The sequence below is a fragment of the Pistacia vera genome, unplaced genomic scaffold (genome assembly GCF_008641045.1).
Source record: "Pistacia vera cultivar Batoury unplaced genomic scaffold, PisVer_v2 Contig127, whole genome shotgun sequence".
Lineage (NCBI taxonomy): Eukaryota > Viridiplantae > Streptophyta > Magnoliopsida > Sapindales > Anacardiaceae > Pistacia > Pistacia vera.
Genome location: NW_022195325.1, coordinates 826,473 through 851,024, shown reverse-complemented (window position 1 = coordinate 851,024; position 24,552 = coordinate 826,473). Strand labels below are relative to the sequence as shown.

General features: G+C 33.4%; 2 protein-coding genes across 2 annotated transcripts; one reads left to right on the top strand and one right to left on the bottom strand.

Moving 5' to 3' along the window:
* The first annotated feature begins 9,464 nt into the window (after nucleotides 1–9,464).
* Nucleotides 9,465–11,252, top strand: LOC116121694 (berberine bridge enzyme-like 8). Its single transcript, XM_031407630.1, has one exon. The coding sequence runs from the start codon at nucleotides 9,496–9,498 to the stop codon at nucleotides 11,089–11,091; it is 1,596 nt and encodes a 531-aa protein (XP_031263490.1). The 5' UTR covers nucleotides 9,465–9,495; the 3' UTR covers nucleotides 11,092–11,252.
* Nucleotides 11,253–17,117: 5,865 nt separating this feature from the next.
* LOC116121675 (berberine bridge enzyme-like 18) lies at nucleotides 17,118–18,825 on the bottom strand. The gene has a single exon (XM_031407612.1). The coding sequence runs from the start codon at nucleotides 18,823–18,825 to the stop codon at nucleotides 17,200–17,202; it is 1,626 nt and encodes a 541-aa protein (XP_031263472.1). The 3' UTR covers nucleotides 17,118–17,199.
* Between the last annotated feature and the right edge of the window lie 5,727 nt (nucleotides 18,826–24,552).

Genomic DNA, 24,552 nt, shown 5'->3' with positions numbered 1-24,552 from the left:
CTTGTTATGCTAGCTTTGTTGTCTAAGCGTGATCACATTTTGTATGTTCTTGCCAAATTCAACCCTTGTGTTAGTTTTCTGAACAGAGACTGGTAAATACAGGAATTAGTTATGACTTATGACCAAAAACTTTCAGTTAATTAAAGCCAAAATCGAGTTTGAAATATTTTAATTTTGAAATTTATTGCATATTTTAGTTCAATACAGACAGTACAGATTCTGCAATTGCATGGACCTGCAAGCAAAATGGTTTGGATTGTGACTCTTTTTGAAGGCCAAGAAACTATTAACAAGCTGATGGTTGGTCAAGTCAGTACTCAGAAACTATGTGATTCTGAGTACTGACTTGACCAAGCTTTTTATTTGCCTAAATTTCATGTCAAAATAATCCTTGGTAAGAACCTGGAAGCCTGGGAGTAGCTTCTATTTCCAATGGCAAAATGGTTCACCATTTTAAAAACTGCGATTTAATTTTAACCAAGTGACCAAAACAATCATCTTCTAGCGCTATTTAGAGTTAGTTTTATTTGTTTAACGGCATGATTGTCGAGAGCATCGATTATATCAACGCACATGAATAAAATTGGGGAAGATTTGCATATGACACGTCTAAGTGGCTGGATGGGCCTTGGGCTAAAAAAAAATCTTGTGTTGGTTTGGGCCATAGGTTTAATCGGGTCCAGTTACCCACCCTTTTTCCAAGGAACCGGAACCGACCGGTTTCGATTCCTCAATAGCTGGAACTGGAACCAGTAAAACAAGCTTTGGTTTTGGTTTCGAGTAGCCAGGAAAGTTATGAATACTCCTCTACTAGTCACAAAAATGACAAATATACCCTATGAAAATTACAAATACATTCCTAATAGTTTACAAAAATTATAAATACACCCTGGGTACCAGTCGATTACACCTTGGATACTGGAACCTTGATTCCAGTTTCGGTTTCGATTCCTGAAGAGGTGGGACTTGTATTGAAATTGAATGATGTCGGTTTCACCAAATTTGAAACCGGAATCGACCCTTTCCATGCTGGTTCTGGGTAGGAACTAGAATCTAAATCCCGAGTATCCGTCGCTTTCGGTTCTACCCGAATTTCTTGCTCAACCCTAGATTTGGCACGGTGACAGATCTTAATTAATATATATTTTCTAAATAAAATTTTAGATTTTAAGGAAAATATGAGAACTGAAAGAGAATTTTGAGGAAATTTATGTTATTTCGTAAATGTCAAGGAGACTTTGAAATTTGATTAAACCTCAAAGTTAAGAAAAAACCCCAATTTTAATTTATTATATAAGTGTTCTCTTAAATATCACTTGGGCCTTGGGTATATTGTGAGGGAAACTTAGCTAGATAGATTTGATCCATTGTTGCAAAACCCAAAATTTCACATTTACAACTGCCACCCTCTTCTGGAAAGGCTGAAACATTAGACTCCACGCCCCCTAATAATTGATCAGTAGCCCGCATTACTAATAACACCAAATTTATATTTTAAAATATCTTTTGAAAATCCCACTTAATACTAAAATTATCGTTTTAGACTTAAATAAGTATTTTATTTACCCCATTTCCTCTTTTTTTTTTTTGAGATTTAGACTGTTTCCTATTTTATTTTGTCAAGTTTGTAAAGATTCATTGAAATATGACAATTATAATATAAGATTACAAATATCTATGTATTTAATTTCCTTTTTTTCCTTTTAAGTCTCCTAAACTCAAGATTCTGTCTTCTTAATTACTAAATATATTTTCTATATTTTTTTTGTATTTCTTCCGTCATTACAACTATTAAATACAAGGTTTTGTATTCCTGAAAAGAACTCCAATTACTCCAAGAAACTCCACCATAAGTCATAATTTATTAAATCCGAATTTTAAAAAAAAAAAATTGGATTAGTTCATAACTTCATGTTTAAGAAAAACAAACATAGTTAGAATAAACTATGAGTTTTAAATGTTATAAAAATAAATAAATAAAAGGAAAAAATAAATAAAGTATGAGTGTACTTAGAATTTATGGTATTCTTTATAGTAAATTACTAATTTTATTTAAGGTTAAACTTGTTAAAATAAAAAAGTGTGGGCTTGATAAAAAAGTTAGATGATAAAAGTCACTACCTGTTATTATTTACGAGCGTTAATAATATATAAAGAGTTGATGTGATGAATGATATATCAATTTTACATAAGTTGATGTAAAAAATTTGGATTATCATTTGAGATATATAACATTACTTATCTTCTGATCTAAGTTCTTTTACCTAAAAAAATACACATTTATTATTACTAATTTTTTAGAAGAAAAGAATAAGTTGTATGGCAGTTCAATTTATAAAAAAAAATACCAAAATAATGTAGATCACATTGAAAAGTTTATATTGGATTTAGTTAGCCAGTGTCATTTATAAGATAATTAATTATGTAAGGTAGATTAAATTTTAACTATTAAAAACACATTGACCGAATAATAATTTTTTTTAAGGAGTCTTTTGATTCATTCGGGAGAAAATTTATAATTCATTTTAAAAAGTTTGTATCATTAGATTTTACATATTGTAATAAGGGGCCGTTTGGTTAGCGGTAATAAAATATTATTCTGGTAATCTATCTTAAAATCCGAATATTTCTGAGGTGATTGTTAGATAATAAAAGATTTTGGTAATCCTCTCATACCAATAGTGATTACTATAGGTGATATTGAGGTAATCTGATTATAGATTGAAATAGTGGTATTTTAAGATTACTGGGTAATCCAATTTTTGTTCTCATTTTACCCTTAATTAATTAACATTTCAAACATAAATTCCCTCGTATGTCTGTTATAGTTGTTTCCAACTAGATCCGTCGATTTGGTGGTTAACGACTATAGATCTGGTCTTTAACGGTCATCGATCTAGCCGTTTACGGCTAAAGATCTTGTTGGAAACGACCAGATAGACACTCGACCGGCTAGATCCGGCTGCTCATGTGCTACTTTAGCCACAGCTAGTGGTGGTGGTCGACGGCTAGTAGTGGTCTTATGTGGCTGTAGTTATTTTGTTAAATTTTATACTTTTATTTTGGTTGGGTTGTTTTAGCAAATTCTCAAATGTAAGGGGTTAAAGTAATAGTCTAAATAATAAAATAATAATAATAATAATATTTAAAAAAAATGGCAATTTAGTAAAAGGGTCTCCTAGAATTCTTTTATTCCTCCCAACAAAATATATTAATTATTTATACCTAACAATCAAACCAAACATATATAATATAACATTTCTCTTGGTTAGGGGTAATATCAGATTACTGGGGTTATGTCATCTTATATTACTTTGATTACCACGTTTGATTGTCAAGTAATATAAGATTCCGGTAATCTTCCAATATCAATAGTAGTTACTGTTGGTTATATTGGAGGTAATCTGATTACCTCCATTTTCTAAGGTATTGTAAGATTACCTCGGTAATCTTATTTTTGTTACAATTCTATTCCTTATTAATAGAAATTTTGGACAATAATGCCCTTATTTTAAAATCAATTTACATTAATCCACGATTACAATTTTACCCTTGTTTAATTAAGTTTTTGGACAATAATACCATTAAATTTAAAACAAATTACAAACCACTGCTGCCACCCAGCCACCACCACCGACAGCAGGCCAACCATAGCGGACTATCGCTGGAGTCACTAAACATGATCGAGAGTCGCTATGAAGCTCCGAGAGGCTTCGATATGACCATTTCTGGTCATATTGATGGCAAAAAACGGCCATATCAGACTAAATTTGATCATAAATGGCCAGATCTATTCTGACAATTTTCATCCAGATCAATGGATATGACCGTTAACAGCCAGATCTCTAGCCATTATCCGCCAGATCTGGACGAGATTTGACCATCATCGATCTGGCTGGAAATGGCTAGAATAGATCTGACCATTTTTGGCCAAATCTAGTCTGATATGACTGTTTTTGGCCATCAATATGGCCAGAAATGGCCATATCAAAGCCTCTTGATCACGGTGGGCTACTCACGATGACTCTAGGCGACTTCCGATGGTGGTTTGTGGGAGCAACAGACGGCGGCAGGGTGGTGTGGGTGATTTTGTTATAAATTAAAGTTTTATATAAGGGGGTGTTTTAGCTAAATCTGAAATATTAGAGGTTAAAAGAAATTATTCAAGAATTAATAATAAAAATAATATTATATTAATATTTTAAAAGAGGGCAACTTAGTAATTTAAATAACATACCCACCAATTTATTTCTTCTAACCAAACAAATTAATATAATATACCCACCCATTTATTCCAACTAACCAAACATATTTTCTTANGCAATTTAGTAAAAGGGTCTCCTAGAATTCTTTTATTCCTCCCAACAAAATATATTAATTATTTATACCTAACAATCAAACCAAACATATATAATATAACATTTCTCTTGGTTGGGGGTAATATCAGATTACTGGGGTTATGTCATCTTATATTACTTTGATTACCACGTTTGATTGTCAAGTAATATAAGATTCCGGTAATCTTCCAATACCAATAGTAGTTACTGTTGGTTATATTGGAGGTAATCTGATTACCTCCATTTTCTAAGGTATTGTAAGATTACCAAGGTAATCTTATTTTTGTTACAATTCTATTCCTTATTAATAAAAATTTTGGACAAAAATGCCCTTGTTTTAAAATCAATTTACATTAATCCACCATTACAATTTTACCCTTGTTTAATTAAGTTTTTGGACAATAATATCATTATATTTAAAACAAATTACAAACCACCGCTGCCACCCAGCCACTACCACCGACAGCGGGCCAACCATAGCGGACTACCGCTGGAGTCACTAAACATGATCGAGAGTCACTATGAAGCTCCGAGAGGCTCTGATATGGCCGTTTCTGGCCATATTGATGGCAAAAAACGGTCATATCAGACTAAATTTGACCATAAATGGCCAGATCTATTCTGGCAATTTTAAGCCAGATCAATGGATCTGACCGTTAACAGCCAGATCCCTAGTTATTATTCGCCAGATCTGGGCGAGATCTGACCATCATCGATCTGGCTAGAAATGGCCAGAATAGATCTGACCATTTTCGGCCAGATCTAGTCTGATATGACTATTTTTGGCCATCAATATGGCCAGAAACGGCCATATCAAAGCCTCCTGATCACGGTGGGCTACTCACGATGACTCTAGGCGACTTCCGATGGTGGTTTGTGGGAGCAGCAGACGGCGGCAGGGTGGTGTGGGTGATTTTGTTATAAATTAAAGTTTTATATAAGGGGGTGTTTTAGCTAAATATGAAATATTAGGGGTTAAAAGAATTATTCAAGAATTAATAATAAAAATAATATTATATTAATATTTTAAAAGAGGGCAACTTAGTAATTTAAATAACATACCCACCAATTTATTTCTTCTAACCAAACAAATTAATATAATATACCCACCCATTTATTCCAACTAACCAAACATATTTTCTTAAAGATTCACAGTAATCTTCAAAGGTAATATAAGATTTCAGTAATTTGACATTCCCTGAACCAAATGCACCCTTAATCTTCAAGGTAATTTATCTCATTGGTAATCCTATCTTTTTAGTAATATAACGTTCCCTAAACCAAATGTTCCCTAAGCTATAATTAAAAACTTGTAGCATATGAGGCAAAAAGTATAATGAATAAATGTAAAACTTATATTGTACAAGCATAAAAGCTTTTTCAGCTTAATATGATAGTGAATATAGGCTTGGTCTTTGCACCGTCGAACCACTATAAAAATCTTTTTTGTTCTTTACTTGTTTACGTCGTTTTATCTACCTCGTTGGTTACTCGTACCAGTAGCGGATCTAGAAATGTTTGTTAGGTGGAAAAAAAAAAAAAAAAAAAAAACTAATTACACATTAATATTTTTGTTAGGGTGGGCCAAAAGTAGGCTGGATCCACCCCTGCTCGTAACCATGCGTACATCTTACTTAACCTGTCCCAAGATCGATTGGGTATTTCTAGTTGGTACCAATTTTCATATCAACACTTATGATATTGTACAAGCATAAAAGCTTTGTTAGCTTTGTTAGTTGAACATAAAAATATATTTCGTCCTTCAATATTGGAATCCTGGTTGCGCCCCTAGTTACTTGTTATCCAGAAGGACCAGAATATTCTTGGAAAAACTTAGGAAATTGGTGAAGACAAATTAAGTATTATGAACGCATAAAATACGAATACTTCAAAGGTTAGTTTATGTAGTCATTCATGATCTCACACTCCAGGCTCTGGAATTGACTCGATTTATAATCAATTAGCCATCCCGCCTGACTTTGATATATAAAAGAGGATATCAGCTTTGTTGTAATAATTTTTCAATGATTATATGATTTGGTGAGTCCGGCAAGCTTGATACATAACGTGCATGTTGGTGCAATCTGATATATATAAAGAAGCAGAAATCACAGTAATTTATGAATTGTATTATTGGCAATTAGTCAAAAATTCACAACAGAAGTTGAAAACATTTAATTATTTAAGAATAATAACTTAATTTTTAATATATATTATGGTTTACTGAAGTGTGTAATTGGGTTGAGTTTAAATTATTTATAAGGATTTCCTTTCATTTTCGGTGGATCGAAATGGTTTACTTTTTCTTTGTTGAACAGTTGAATTAACCATGCACGTGGCTTTATTAATCAATTAATTAATATGAGAGTCAAATCAAAACCCGGGTTGGTCAAATAAAAACCAACCTGAGATTGAATTAACATAATTAATAATGTCAAAGCTTTAGTTTATAGATAAAATCTATGACATTTTCAGTCTTATTAAATTTGTTTAAACCTTATCTAATTAAATTTCAATTCATTGACCATTTCATTTGGTTACATCACCTAATTTTTTTTTTTTTTTAATATATATCAAAATTATAATCTATAGTTTGTATAAAAATTAATAAGATTTGAGTAACATGTACTAATTTTAAATTTTAAACGAAGGATCAAACACCATATTTCTTTTTACTCAAAAGGGTTAAATATACAACTAAAAAAAAGTATTGTAAACTTGTATGATGACGATACTCATCATAGTAATACTCTCTGAATCTTACGACTTTGTTTAGCTTTGTAAGATCGGTGATATTCTAGCTAAATGGTATTGTGTCGATACAAATAGCATCAATACAACTTGAATTTCCGATGGTGATACCTAACTAATTAATATTTGAATTTAGGTAAGGATAAAACATTGACCATCTATAAGGGTGTAAGCTGAATCATGAAAACATGAGGCCAGTATTTGCTTCACAATCTGCAACATCAGTTAAAGTCTTCAGTTATTTCCCAAAATTCCAAAAACGTATCGCAGATGAATTGAAATTTCGAACATGAGACTCCAATTTGTATTTCTTTTCCCCTTCTATGTGTATGACAATGAGCAGCTCGCTCAGTCTTTTTGCATACAGTAATATTTTAAAAATAATTAAACTATTTAATAGCTTGTTATATTTGTACTTCAATTTACAAAATCCACGCCAATGATTTCCAGTGGATATATGTTTGTCACGAAACTCAATCTTACAAATTTGATTGATGGATTGGGAATTCTAAAATAGGCTACGGAACTATCAATTTCTATATATGATAGGGGAGGGATGATACGTGTAATAATCGAATTAATTTTTCAATAGCATATAGTTATAATAATATGAACAAGTTAGAAACACGATACTTCATATATATTGCCAACAAATAAATTTGCAATGTATATGTTTATTAGAAGAGTAAACGGCTCTTTCCCACCCAACGTTTGACTAATACATTTTCCCACCTAAAAAATTGCAAAATATCATTTTTTCACCTAAAGTTTATATTTCGTTTACTATTTAGATTACACTTTTCGATTCGACGGTCAACAGAGAGTAAAATTGGTCTAGGCTATTGAGGCTTTTAAAAAGGGGATGTCGATGAGTCTTTTGGAGGTGGCAGGTTGAATTTTGGTGGTTGAGATTTGTCGGAATCTAATTTGGGAGGGGCGGTTGCTCGTTACACAAATCGTTCGATTACCGGCGATTGATAGGGTTGAAGACAACAATATTTGAGGCGTTTTAATGAGTAGTGATCGGGAGAGAGAATGGTGATGCCGTAGGGTTGCAAAGATGCCAAAATTCATCGGATACTAGTTGGAATAGAAATTTTGGGTGAAAAAATATTATTTTGAAACTTTTTGGATAGGGAAGTGTCATCGAGGCAAACCTTGGGTAGGAAATAGTGGTTTACTCTTATTAGAAACACAATATTTAAGCACGTTACCACTTAAATATTTTCATTAGTATATTTTTTTTTATCATATTAAATATTTCTATTAGTATATGTTTTTATTTTAAACCATCAAAATGTATGATTCAAAGATGAAAATATTGAATTGACTTCAAATAATTGAAATAATATAAAAATAATAATAAGCTACACATGCACTAATATATAATTCTCTACTTAATTAATTAATTAATTATTAATCGTTATTTCTTTATCTTCGTCTAGCAGTATTTTAACCTATTTGTGGCCGTGACAAAGCAAACGTAAGCATGACATTATACTAATTTATTATCAAATTATTCTTATCATTAATTGCTTAACCAATTTTTTTTTTTTTTTCTCACTTTCTCAACGTGACGAGGCATACAATAAAACAATAATATGAAGTACCTCTGGGTGATCAAATGATTTGATAATGACTCTTAGGTGTATTATTTAAGAAGTTCTGAATTTGAGTCTATCCTCGATTATTAATAGGGGTAGTTACTAGAGTTTTTATTCGACTATTAAAACCAAGGTCCTTGAGGATTAGTTGAGGTACTTGTAAGCTGATTCGTATACCTCCGATCATTAAAATATAAAAATAAAACAATAATATGTGTATTAAAATTTAGAAGGGTAGTATATAATAACATGATTTATTTTGTTAACTTGGTGAAACGTCCAAAAAAATAAAGACATTGTTGTTAGTTTTCAATTCATTTATCATAGTAAAGGTTATTAATGAAGGATAGTAAACAATTATTCATGAATCTTGGTAATGAACTACATAAAATAAAGAAATTTAACACACATATATATAATAGCACATATCATTAAAAATATAGTATTAAACAGTCTTATAATACCAGTAAAACAAGGTAAGGAATTCATTTTGATATAAGAATTTTGTTATCAAACTAGAGAAAATTTATAATCTCACATGAGTATTATGTCAACCGTACTAATCAATAATCATATCATTATTCATTAATTTTAAATGGTAACGATGCCTTTTACCGATAATAATATTGACCATTTTGTAATGAAGAAATGTCAAAGACTAATAAAATACGTCTCTTTCCACACACACATATATTTGAATTTTCTTGGTCAAATTGGGAGGAGATGGATGGCTTACTCCATCAAATTACTCTATATATACAATAGCAACAACGACCCATGAACACAAAACACAATACCTAGAAATGGAAAATTTCACAAATACTTCAAAACTTTCATTACTTTCAATAATTCTCGTTCTCTTTTCATTATTTTCATGGCGAGCAACTTCAGATTCCGTCCATGAAAACTTCCTCCATTGTCTTCTCAACCATTCTCAGCCTTCTCATCCAATCTCCCCCGCCATTTTCACTCCACAAAACGCCTCGTTTTCGTCTGTATTGCAGTCCTATATCCGGAATCTCCGCTTCAACTCAACTTCAACTCCCAAACCTTTCCTCATTCTCACTGCATTGCATGAATCTCACGTCCAGGTTGCCGTCAATTGTGCCCGTGAACACGGCCTGCAGATGAAAATCAGAAGCGGCGGCCATGACTACGAGGGCTTATCTTATGTCTCCGAAGTCCCGTTCTTCGTCCTCGACATGTTTAATCTTCGCGCCGTTGATGTTGACATCGAAAGCAACAGTGCCTGGGTTCAGACGGGGGCTATTCTTGGAGAAGTTTATTATAAAATTGCAGAGAAAAGTAAAACTCACGGCTTCCCAGCCGGGGTTTGTCCCACAGTTGGTGTTGGCGGGCACATTAGCGGTGGCGGATATGGGAACATGATGAGAAAATACGGGGTCACTGTCGATAATATCATCGATGCAAGGCTTGTTGATGCTAATGGGAGGCTTCTGGATAGAAAATCCATGGGGGAAGATTTGTTTTGGGCTATCAGAGGAGGCGGAGGAGCCAGTTTCGGAGTCATTATTGCTTATAAAATCAACCTTGTTCAAGTTCCGGAAAAAGTTAACTCTTTTCTGGTGAGAAGAACTCTCGAACAAAATCTAACCGAGATTGTGGATCGTTGGCAACATGTTGCGTATATACTTCCTGAAGAGCTCTTCGTCCGACTCACATTAGACGTGGTTAATAAGACTGTCAGGGGAAACTTCTGGGGATTTTATCTCGGTGGCTCTGAAAAACTTCTCTCGATTATGAACAAGAGCTTTCCTCAACTGGGTTTAACTCAATCCGACTGTGTTGAATCGAGCTGGATTGAATCCGTAGTTTTCTGGGGAGGTTTTGATTCAGGAACTTCAACAAATATTTTACTAAACCGCACGCCGGCGCTGAGTTTCCTGAAGAGAAAGTCGGACTATGTGAAAAAGCCGATTCCTAGAGATGGCCTGGAAGGAATCTGGAAGAAAATGATTGAACTAGAGACAACAATGCTGACATTCAATCCTTACGGAGGTCGAATGGCGGAGATTGCGGCATCGGCGACGGCATTTCCGCACAGAGCTGGAAACTTATGGATGATGCAGTACTTAGTGAACTGGAATCAATCAGGGAGTGAGGCAGCAAATTTTTATTTGGGTTTGATTCGGGAGCTTTATAATCACATGACTCCATTTGTGTCCAAGAATCCGAGGCAGGCGTTTCTGAATTACAGAGACATTGATTTGGGGGTCAATCACAATGGAAATAGGAGCTACTTGGAAGGAAGGGTTTATGGGATCAAGTATTTTAAGGGAAATTTCGAGCGGTTGGTGAAGATCAAGACTAAGGTTGATCCTGATAATTTCTTCAGGAATGAACAAAGCATTCCAGTTCTTCCTCACCAGCTAGGTTAATATTTAATTAATCTAAGTAAAATAAGAATTTATAGAAAGCTGATTTGTTAATTGTGGTGATGTTTTATAGATGTTTGGTTAATGCTTGTAAAATTAAATATTTGTTGGTTCTTATCCTTGTTGAATATTACTTTAATAAATAAAAGAATTGTTTATTTAAAGAGAATTTTTTTTTTTTTTTTTGCTATGATTATTTGAATTTCCAATTTAGATTCACATCTCTCTCTGTGTATAGCTTACTATAGGTAATTGTTTAGTATAATAATTTTATTAATCTTGAGAAAGGTAAATTTGATATCTAATATTTGATAAAAAGAGTTCATTAAATCCTAATGCAAGAATCTACCCACAACTAATATAATGGATCTTAACATATGATCACAAAAGATTATAATAAAAATTCGTATACTGATTTTATTTGGCTGGCTTTTTCTCTTAGGGTACAACTACATAATGGGATAATGGATTAGCACAGACAAGATTTTGATTCAGAAAATCTTCTGACATGCATGAATCAAATTAATCCACGAATTGAAAATTCAGATTAGCATATATAGAGATTCGTAGTCAGGGCACACAATTCTTTTCAGAATCAGAAAACTAATAGATAATCAACTAGAAAATCTTACTAAATAGTTTGATTTCTTCAGCATGCTTAGTCTACGAAAGAAAAATCTTTAGCAATGGGAGCCTGGGAGGTTACGTGAAACGTGCATGTTATATTGCTTTCGGTCCCTCCTGTCGACAGATAGGAAATCTTTATCAAAGCCAAAAATCTGATATGGATATATATAATAATAAGGTCAAATTTAGACAGCCAGAAGCCTTAAATCTTGTTTCCGAAGCTGTTGTTCCCCTCTCATGGCGGCTGTCTTCTTTGATGAGATAGTTGCCACCGTGAGCTCTGGCCCTCCTTTGACTACCAATTCTCCACCCTCCACCTGCTCAGTCCCTCCTAAGATCCCCTCTCCTCCTCCTCTATCTCCTTCTAAACTTGCTCTTCCAAAGAACTTGTTTCCATTGGTGCCAACGAACCCTGTTTTAACCTCGGTTAAATCCCTTTTACCCTTGCGCGAGGGGATATGACTTATGAAATACCCCCGTATTTCTATGTATTTTGGAGTTGATTATTTGTTTGATTTTAGGGGGTAATTTGTAATCAATGAAACTTGATGGGGGTGTTAGGTAAGCGCGCTTATAAGAACTGAAAAGGCCAACAGTAATTTGGCAGGACTTGAATGCAAGAAGATGAGAATATTTTAAGGGGGCAAGGCACAGTATCATTAGATGAGGGACTTTTCCAATATTTCGCCAAATAGGGACGCATGCAAATTTTTCCAGGGGTGCATGCAGAGTTTTCCAGGGGGTGATTTGTAACTTTTCCAAACTTTTGTTATATGTGTATTGTGTCAGGCCAGGCGGACTGAATTGCAAAATCCGAGACCTAGAGTGTGCATGAAAATGTGCCATGGATCTTTGGACTAAAGTAAAACTTTCCAGACTAGTATATATATGCACCTTTAGCTCATTTGTTGCAAAATTGGATGAAGAACGAAATTTAAAAGAGATTGAGAGGAGAGGGCCGAGAAATGTAAGGAAGGGAGAGGAAGAAATTTGGGGATTTTTGATGAAGAAAGGTAAGTTTTCATGCATACATGGTATTCTAAACTCTTGCGATTCATTTCTTTTTCTTTTCCTTGGGGCTTTCTAATTCCTTTGCTAAATTTGGAAACAAATAGGAGAAGAAAATGCAAGGAATGAGCATTTGAGCTAAGGAAAGGAAATTGTCAGTGGAATAGTACTATAAATTGCATTAAAATTTTTGTTTCCATGAAATTGATTATATGTGCATGCATGGGTATTTAATTTCCGGTTACAATTCAGCTTTAGAACAGAAAATTTTCATGATTCTTGGATAAAATTCGAGATGCATGTTGATGGTATGAAGTTTATTGATTGTTTTTGGCTATGTGTTGGTATATGGGTGACACGCATGTATGATTTTGTGTATATGTTTAATGTTTGTGCCGAGAATTAAATTTTGGGTTATTTGCATGTTGAATTTATACGCTACATTGCTTGTATTTGGTGTAAAGGGTTGAAGGGTAGAAGAAAGTACTTTTTTGGGCAGAGGCATTCCTGTCGCGACAAGAGTTTTTTCCTGCCACGACAGTGAGCTCTCGGGTAAGAAGGGGGAAACTGTCAGTTGTGAGAGTTATTTTGGAGGTTAACTGAAAAGATTGAAACATGGATGCAGCACTTGTATTTTATGGGCTGTAAATGGAAATTTTCACATGTTTAATGACTTTATATTGTTACAAGTACTGTTGCATCCATGTTTACATGCTGGTTAATTTGAATGAGAATTATATGATATTATTGTATATATTTGCAGTAGGGCACGCATATCTCATTAAATGATTGGATATTCGGTTGCTTGTACATGATTTGTAAAACTGTAGAGCACTCTGATACGGTTTTTGTACTTGGATTTATGTATTTCCGCTTTTACAACTCTTAGTATTGAATATTTCAGTTTGTAATGTACCTTATTTATGTTTCAGACATACCATTGTGTTGTGGTATATAAGAAAGAGTGAGTTGTAATACTATCCCACATTCCTTTAGGTATTTATAGAATCCAGAGTTTAAGTATTCACTTTCTCAATTTGATCGAAGAGCCTTAATACTCTTGTCCAACATATTATGTACTTCATTTCTAAATTCTTTAAATTTATTAAAAGTTTCACATTTATGTCTCATAAAATAGACATAACCAAATCTATTGAAGTCATTAGTAAATATGATGAAGTATGAATATCGACCTTTTGCTTCAACTGTTAATGGATTATATACATCACTATGGATGATGCCTAACAATTATATAACCCTTTCACCATATCTTGTGAAAGACGATTTGGTCATTTTGCCTAAAAGGCATGACTCGCATACCTCAAATGATTGGAAGTCAAAAGGATCCAAGATTCCATCCTTATGGAGTTTTGTGATGCGAGTAATCACGAACATATAAGCCATCATGTAATTTTGCAGTTCCATATAGAATATCATTTAAATTAAAAGACAACTATCTATTAGAAATTTTAAAACGATATCCTATTTTATCCAAAGCGGATATCAAAATAATGTTTTATAGGTTTATGGATCGATTTAACGCTGCAGAAATTAAAAGTATTTTCTATCCACAAACCGAAATCCCAAAATCCTTATATTGATTTGCTGATTTGCATTGTTTAAACATGAAATAAATATTAAAACTTCAATAACAATTTCAACCAGCATTTGGAGGCTTCTTCAATTGATTTTTGGATTCGCTTTCATTCTAGGGAAGGAATGTACGAACGGTATCCACACGAAGATAGGATGACAATCACTAATTGATTTATTTGCCGGTTAGATCAATTAGCTTTAAGGAATAAGAAACGCATAATTTTTACTTGAAAAATTCTTTTCTCCCCACAATGATGAACACGGCTTAGAGAGAGAGAGAGAGGGCGGCTAGTGATGATGAAGTGCTTAAGCAAGCAGAAGCCATGGGGAAGCCAGGACTCATAGAGATCTATGGCAGAGAAGACATCTTCATATTCACAGTTGAATCAACCGGTGCAATTAAACCTTCTCAGATGGTACTCAATGCCATAGAAGTTCTGAAACAAAAGCTGGATGCAGTTCGCCTGTCTGAGGATACAGTAGAAGCTGATGATCAGTTTGGTGAACTTGGAGCACATATGCGAGGAGGATGAACAGATTGGTACATTCTGGTCTCATTCTTGATCTTGTGGAAACTATGTAGCCGTGCATATGAAGCTTTACCTCGTCGGTTGGCAAAAATATAAAATTGTTTCGATCCTTCTGAGATGTTCACTCATTTGTGTATTCTTTTTCACAGGTTTTTGTTCCGCGTTGGACTAAATTCGATACCAGTAACCTGAGCTCCTATCTAAGTGAATCCTATGATTGGACTCCAGTCGGCTCAGGTTGAGCTACTTGAACAAAGTGAGTGACTGGGAAATTCGGATTCTGAAATTTACCTTGAGGCAATAAAAAATATAAGAATAATTTAAAGTTTTAATTTTTGAACTGATTGTAATTTTTTATTCTTTTTGTATTTATTTGTTTATATTCGATCACTTCAAAATTCAAACTGTGGCTTCGTCCCTGCTTGTAAATAAATTAACGTAGCGTTACTCTTTAATTGTCACATAATTCATGATCGGAAGTGTATGAAGCTCCATTATCTCATATACTATAATATAAGGCGTCAAAGTTTTACAAATATATTTTAAAAATTTGTGTTTTAATTTACAATTTTTCACATTAGAATTATTCAAGTTTTACATTAATACATTACTGCATCTATTTGTGTGTAACTATGTATTAATGAAAGCCCTGTAAAAGCTCGCTCCAAATTTGGAAGTCAACATCAAGTTGTGGTAGAACTGTAGAGTGTAGAGTAATATGACTAGATTAGTCTTATATTAACTTAACTATTATTATTTAGGGGGTTTTTTTTTTTTTTCATTTAATAATGATTTTTTATCTAAACTTAAGAGAATTGAAAAGCCCAATTTTTTTTTTTACTCTTCAGTCTTCACTTGAATAAAAAATATCTCAATATATAGTCCATTTTAATCCTTTCGTTCAAACTTTTTGATTCAACTAGTTATACTCATTTTCAAGGTTATAAAGTTAAAATATTATTTAAATAATATTACATAAAATTTATTGTAATAATAATAATAATATATTAAACATCAAATAGGCATATATGTCAAAATGTTGATTTTCAAATCTTTTTATTTGAAAAACAAATAATTTAATACTTTTTTTTTTTTTTTAATTAAGGTGTCTGGAATAGTTTATACACACTTCAGATTTTAAGTCAATTCAATTCTACTCAATTTTAAATTAAAAAAAAAAAAAGCGAACATCACCTTGTTTTATCAAATGAAGGTTATTCTTGACTGAGTAAGATCTGGACGTGGTCTTATCTGGGTTTAAGAAAAAGACTCGGATCAAATTCAAGTCAAGGCTCTAGTTGCATCATTGGACTCGAAGACTCAAGTTTTAAATTAAAACTTATTTATTTTACGAATAATAATACTCTTCCCAAATGATATCCCAAATTTCTCATTTTCAAGCGATGTGTTCCCTTATGTAACTTGGATTTGTAATCGAGGAGTTGAATTGTTAAATAATATGTCAACGCCATATAAGATAACACATAATTTAGGATGAAAAATTTGGGATTTCATTTGGGAAGAATAGTATTACTCTTATTTTATTATTCTAAATGAGGTTTATATGATGGGGTTGATTTCATTCGCCTCTTGAAAAATAGTTAGGTTTTAAGACTTCCAGTGATTTTTTAAAAAAATTAGATTTTTTTCAATTACTTAAAAAACCCCGTAAAAAATTGAAAAACCCAAAAATTAATTTTAGAGGGAGTAAACTAAAATAACATAACTTAAAATAGGGAAAATGTAAATGAATGGACTCAAATAGAAATATTGATACAGATATAGGGTGTTAATAGTAAAAAAATAAACAAATTAATGAAAATTTGAGTGGGGTCACCACTCACCAGCCCCCATTCGTGATTATGTAGGTCCATCTACGCTTGGCCGAGGAGGTCTTTGATACTTTCTTAAAATCAGTGCCATGCTTAAGACTTAATTATCTCTCAGGGTCAAATTAAATAATCTCTTACTTTTGTATACTCTTAATGTGATATTTATCTTATTTATTTATTATATATATGGTTAATAACCGGAAGATTTAAGAGAGAAAAGCCAACGCTAAATTATGGGAAACAAACGAAGTGAAAAAATAATAAATTATATAAATAGATAAATTTTATCAGACAATGCATGAAAACTCATGCATAAAACATTACAAAGCAGAAAGAGTTATTTATCGCTTCACATGAATCTACATAACTTTATAGATAAATAAAAAATTATTTTTAGCTTAAATTAATCATAATTAAATTTCAATCTTCTCCTGATTTATGTTTTAAAAGATCTTGTACCATATTTTCATTACTTAGGTGCGATCAAGAACTTTCCCCACTAATGATCCCGTTTTCTTCTAATCAACTTTCTTCTTCCTTGAATAAATTGGTGGAATACTTTGTTCATTCCTGAAGAAATTTCCAGGATCAACCATAGTCTTCACGTGCACCAGCCTGTTGAAATTGTTCTTAAAATATTTAAAACCCCAAACGCTGCCTTGTTTGAAGCTTGTGTATCCTTTATTATTGTTCGTTCCAACGTCGAGATCCCTGTAATTCATATAGGCTGCTCTAGGATTCTTCGAAACAAATGGAGCCATGTAACTGTACAGCCTCCTTATCCAATTTATGTGCCGTTCTGCCTCTTCATCTCCTCCTCCTTGCCAATACACCAAGTGCTGAATCTTGTAAATGTTTCCAGCTCTGTGCGGAAATGGAGTTTCGGATTCTGAAATCTCATTCATTATTCCACCGTAAGGAATGAAGATCATTACCGCACTCTCAGCCTCTTGCTCGTAAAATCTTTCATATACTCCTTCGAACGCAGTTTCAGGAATCGGTTCCTTCACATAGTCTGATTTTGCTTTGAAAGTATCGAAGCTGGTCGGAGTCCTGCTTAGCAAAACATCCATGGATTCTCCCTGGAATCCTGCAAAGTAGAGAATCGAATCGATCCAGCTCATTTCTATGCAATCTGATTTCTCCAATCCGAGCTCCGGGAGGCTCTGTTGCATTAATGGAACAAGAAAATCAACCCCGCCAAGAAACAAGCACTCGAATGTAGCTCGAATTGTTGTCCTCCCTGAACTGGAATTCGATCTCGTTAAGTAAAGTCTGATGTATAAATCTTCAGGAAGTTTGTCCGCGACGTATTGCCATTTGTCAACAATCTTTGTTGCGTTTTGTTCCAGGGTTCGGTGGACTGTGAACACAGTTAAGGTTGATGGAACAGTAACCAGGTTTATTTTCCAGGCCAGGATGACTCCAAAGCTGGCTCCGCCGCCTCCCCGAATGGCCCAAAACAGATCTTCTCCCATCGATTTTCGATCAAGCAATTGACCCTTAACGTCAATCAAGAGAGCATCAACTACATTATCAGCAGCAAGGCCGAATTTCCGCAGCAAGAAACCGTAACCTCCGCCGCTAAAATGCCCGCCAACGCCAACAGTGGGGCAAACTCCTGCAGGAAACGCAAGAGTTTTACTTTTCTCGGCAATTCTGTAGTAAAGTTGCCCAATTGTTGCACCGGATTGAACCCAAGCTGTTTTGTTTTCACCATCGATACTGATCTCGCTGAGGTATATGAGGTCGAGGATCACAAAAGGGACATCGGAAACATAAGACAGAGCCTCATAGTCATGGCCGCCGCTGCGGATTCTGATTTGAATTCCATGTTTTTGGGAGCAAATAATGGCTTCTTGAATGTGGGAAACTTGCGATGGTGTAATGATGACTAGAGGTTTTGGGGTTGTCGGGGTTGAGAACCTGAAATTTCGGATGGAAAATTCCAGGATGGATGAGAATGAAGAGTTGTTTTCAGTGTAAATTACTTGGGAAATATTGGAGGTGGCATTGTTCTCAGAATGAAGGGAAAGGCATTGAAGAAAATTCTGATGAGAGTCGGCTAAAGTTATGGTTTGAAACGATGAAAGAAAAAGAAAAGAAAATAATGTGAAGATTGTTGAAGAGCTTGGAGACTTCATTTTCTGAAGATTGTTAAACACTGGTATGGATGAGAGGGCAGAACAACTCCTTTATTTATAGTACTAAAAAATGATTGGAAAATAATAGAGACACCGGAAGTAGTACACCGAATCTGTACATCGAATGACATGACGAAATTTTGACCGTCGATTAATTATAATTTAATATTAATCGACGGTTAAGATTTTGTTACTTTATTCGGTGTACAGATTCGGTGCACTATTCTCGGTAACTGTAGCATTACTCAAAATGATTAGCCTGTTTCAATTCCGGAAAAATAATGTGAACGTTGGATTACAAAGTCTTGTTTTTCTGTGGGGCGAATGGAGAAAATTCAAGCATCTAGATTTGGTAATTGATCTCAAAGGACATGCATAACAATTTTGACCAACTTCAGGATTTATTTCTCTTCTTTTATTTCTTTTGTTTTTTAATTTAATTATTTTCTCATGCATATTCGTCGATGTTGACTTTTTATCTATAGCCAGTTCCGACCAGAATATAAATAATAATAATAATAATAAATCTCACAAAACATTATATTTTGAAAAAAATATTGTTAGTTGTTAACTTATAACATTCAATGACAAAAAATCAGTTAAAATTCTCTATATTAAAAATTTTAATCTTTTTTTTTTTTGGTGATCGGAGTGTCCGGACCAGCTTGCGCGTAACTCAACTAATCTCTTAGGGCCCTGAAGTGAACGATCGGGTAAATCTCCTCAGTGGCTACCCTTATTAGTGTCTGTGAGGACTCTAACTCAGAAACTCATGTTAGACCTCTTTGTTCTTTTACCATCAAACCATCCCTTGTTCATTCATTAAAGCATAACTCTTAATTCTTCTTCTTCATGCATGCATAAATCTTAATTCTTGTCATTTCCTCACTTAATTCTTTTTAAATGATTTTTTTTAAGTTTGACTTTATTCATTTTCAACAAGTTGCTACACAAATTTCATATTAGTCAAAAGTCATAGCTTAGATTTTTCCTTTTCAGCAAGTTGCTTCACGTCAAATAATATTCAATTGCGAAAATTAATCTCTTCGTGATCAAGTTTTCAAGTTGAATTATTCAATAAATTTCAATCAAATATATCACGTTTTCTTAAATTTTTTTTGACATAATTATGATGGGTTTATATTTGACTTCCATTGTTGATTGGTAAATTGCATGGAATTTCTTTAGTCATTCATGAGGATAAGCATAAATAAATATCTATATTTTTATTTGTTTATTTATGCTTATCCTCATGAATAAGCATAAATATTATACATTTAATTTAATCCAGCGGTAAGACATACCATAATCGTATCCCAAATATACTATTTGCTTTTCTTTTTATTTCATAATTAGTTACCATTTATTTATTACTAAAAATAATTAGAAATAATGTTATATATTTAAAATAATATCTTAAATTTCGCATTTGATTAATATGTTATTCAAATGCAATACTTGGAAATTTATTAGTAAGTTCTAATTTTAAGATATAACTTTGAAGTATGTATGAGTCACTCTCTTGTCAGAACGTATATCATTGGATTTGAGTTGTAAAATATTATATTAGTAATCTAATGGTAATTAAACATAACATCTTAACCAGAGAGTAGTTCTTTATTTCATCGCTCAAGTCAACTCTTAAACTTTGCAGCCTTAATCCCTTTTTATATCTAATCTAACTACAACTGAGGTTTACTAAATGGGATTACTTAACTATGGTCAATGGCATTACATTTAACTGTACCATAGTTAACAAACAAACTGAACTAATTATAACAGTTATAATATTCTAATAATATATATTCATGATCACCACAAATCAATATAGCACATCCTAACTAGAAAATGATTTTAGAACAATATTCAATAATTAATTATTTATATATAATTATTCACCTAAAATTGCTTTAACGGGACAAATGTAATGAATTATTTATTTATTTGTTCATTTTCTCAATTTCAGAGCTACCATGTCAAATACAATTTCCTTAAAAAGCAAGTTTGCTCATTTTTAAATTAAAATTTTTGAATCATTAAATTAAATTAATCTAAAGTTGCATAGACTTGATTATTTTTGACAATATTAAATGGTACTTTTATTTTTAATTTTTTTTTTTTTTACTTTAAACGTTAACTATTGGATTAAAAGAACAACTTTACGTCAAATTTCAAGATAAATAAATAATTAATATTAGGTTAAACATTTGACAAAAACTTAAATGACACGTGTTATCTTTGTTCGTCCTCATAAATTGCATAATCGCATTTTCTTACAGTATTATTTTTGTTATTTTAGATTGCTCATAGCTAAACTCTTTCCAAGATTTTTCTTTTAATTTTTAATTTTTTAAGGATATTATTATCCGTCTCCCTCATATTTCACTATTTATAATAATTCTCTAAGGTTTCAAAGAGTATGATCAGCAGCAAACCAAGTTTTTCATCTTAATTCTGATAGGATGTAGGCATTTTAGTAATTTACATTAAAATCTATTTACAAATCTTACGTATTTTTTTTTTTTTAAATTTTATACGAGAAATTAAGGGCATGTTTTTATGGAGCTTCTGGCATTTCTGATTATTTGCGTTTCCCACAATTCATTTTGAGAGATACTGAGCACTCTTCTTTCTTTGCCTCAGATTTCTTCTCCACCTCCTGCCCGTTCTCCTGTGGCATAATGTCACATAACATCCATTAAAATTTAACTAGTAGAACTGTTTAAATTAAAAATGAAGACGGTAACGTGTTAATAAATATTTTATATGTGTGACACGGAGATAAACTTAGCTACCAACTTAACACAATGAACCAAGTAAGTTAGTGGAAGCAAGATCTTCTAACTAATGACTCGAACTTCTTCTCCTTGTATTTTTGTTTTAACATATATTGATAATATTACCAACAGATTTAGCATGTTAAAAAGGGAATATATATATAATTCTCTCGATGAACTTTACCGATATCTCATCGTCAACCTTCTCTTTTTTCACTAGCTTCTTGGATTTCTTGCACGTGCAACATTTCTTCTTTGGCTTTGATTCTTCAGCAACAGAACAAGAAAAATAGCAGCAACATTTCTACATCCATACATTAACATGAATTTAATTTATACAACTAAATGAATTAATCTAAGAAAGAAAAACTATGTAACTCAAATATTTAACCTTGTTACAATATCTTTTTTATCATTACCCTTGTTAGAAAGTGATCCACCGATGAAGTAAATTGAATAAAATAATCAATAATAATTACTATTACTTTGTATTTTTCACGATATTGAAGATTGATTTAGCCTTAAATAAATAAATAAAAAATTATTGCAGAAATTCTTACCCTACAGCAAAGTGGGAGGCAGCAACAAAGCCAGCAAGCTTTGGAGTAGCATCCGCACAAGTATGCCTCCCACTTTGCCCTAACTTCAAAATTGTATCATGGATACCCTTTTGCCCTAACTTTGTTATGTTGTCGTTTGTAATATATGAGTGAAATGGTAACTTTGGTAATATCAAATAGTGTTGGGGTAAACTGATAGCTTTGGTCCTATAAGAAAGTGATTTGCAAACGTAACAACAATGTGATGGGATTAGGGCACAGGGAAATCTATGATGAATTTTTTAAACTTCGAGGGTCCATTTGATAACGCAAAAGGGTATCTATGATACATTTTGCAAACTTTGAGGGTCCACTTGATAAAAAGTGAGAAAGTTGTTATCCAAATGATAAATTTGGAAACCTTAAGGGTGCGTTTGACATGGAGAATGTTTTATTACTAAAAATGTAGGATTACCACTGAAATAGATTACCTTGAAGATTATAGGAGAATGCTATATTAATATATTTGGTTAGATTAATGGGTATAAATAATTAAAATGTTTGGTTGAGAAGAATAAAATATTATCGACATAGACTTTTGCTTAGTTGCCCTTCCCTTTTAGGGTGCGTTTGGCTTATTATTTCTACCCATATTCACAATCCTATTCTCCAAATATTGTTTGGCACATTATTCCAGAAATATTACTATATTTTTTTAAATTACTTTTAGACCCCTTAAGTTTATTAATTTCAAATACCCCCTAAAAAGTTTAAAAATTAACAAAAAAACCCCATCAACCCATACTTGCCAGATTCCAACAACCACCGTCGGTGGTAGCCAGAATCTGTACAACGGCCTACACCACAACCAGAACTTGCCGGCAGTTCACAGATTTGGCCGTCGCAAAGATGGACTTTTTTAGCCTTTTCCGGCCATCGACGGCCACATCTGGCCGTACATCTGGCCTTTTCTAGCCAGATCCATGGTGGATCTGGTCGAAAAAGGCCATATCGATGCGTTATGATATAGATCCGACCGGTCTGTGTCGTAACCCAATTTTCCTGCCAGATTCTGACGGTGGTGGCCGAAATCTGGCATTGCGAGTGGTGGGGGTGTTTTTATCATTTTACATGTTGGGGTGTTTAATTATATTAGCAAACCTAGGGGTTTTTTTAGAAATTTTTAAATTTTACCTCGTAGTACTCCCCTATTCAACTACCCAATATTATTCTCAAAATCCTATCCAAAATAATAAACTAAACGCACCCATTATTATTATTATTATTTTTTTTGAGTAACTGGTAATTTAATAAAGAATAAAGAATTACAACATGGACAAGATGGACTCGATAATGCACGACCTTATAAAAAAAGGGACTACGCCTAAACAAAATAGAAACAAAAGGACCCAGGAAAATAGCATCCTTTACACAACCAAATCCTGTCCCAAGGATGACAAAAAAGGCCCAAGGAGGCTATACAATGATGTTATACAATCAAGAGAGGAGCAAACAACCACAAATCCATTCCCAGCCATAAGGCACAACCTGCACGAGACCAAAAGCAAGGAAACAACCCAATAGCAAAAGCCTAAACACTGGCCATGCACACATCAATGCAGCACCAAGCAAAGAGAACCAGTTGCACCCAAAAAAAGAAAAAAGGACCCTACACCCCACAACAGCCCCAAACCGCCAACACCAAGATCCCCACCCCCCCCACCCATCTCCCACCTACACACCTTTACCCAGCATCAAGGTTTGCAAAAACCATCAACAGGCCCTAAAAGCAAGACACCACCAGAACCTATTATTATATTATTATTTAATTTTTTTTCATTTATTATATAAAAAAATTTCTTTTAACCTTCTACATTTGAGAATTTAGCTGAAACACCATAATAACAAAAGTTTAAAATTTGAAAAATACCTCTAGCCACTGTAGACGACTGTCGCCCGTCGGTCACCACCACCAACTGCTGCCAAAAGTCATTGGAACAGTGCACGACTGGCGGTTGGCTAGATCCCAATGGTATTGCATCATTTCAGCGCACGACTGGCCAGTCGTGCACTGAAATGATGCAATACCATTGGGATCTAGCCAACCGTGTGCCTTTTTGGTTGTTTTCGGCCAAACTAAAGGCCAGAAATGGCTAGATCCATGATGATTTGGCTGTTTCCAACTACATCAACGTTGATCTGACTGTTTTCGGCTAGATTGAAGGCCAAAAATTGCTAGATCATCATGGATTTGGTCGAAAACAGCGATATCGACACACAACTGGTCAGATCCCGCCGATCGTGCAGCAATATTGCAATTTCTACCAGCGACTGGCAGTGGTCTTGGCTGGCTGGGGATATTTTGTTAACTTTTAATCTGTTTTGTGGTTAGGGTGTTTTAGCTAAATTCT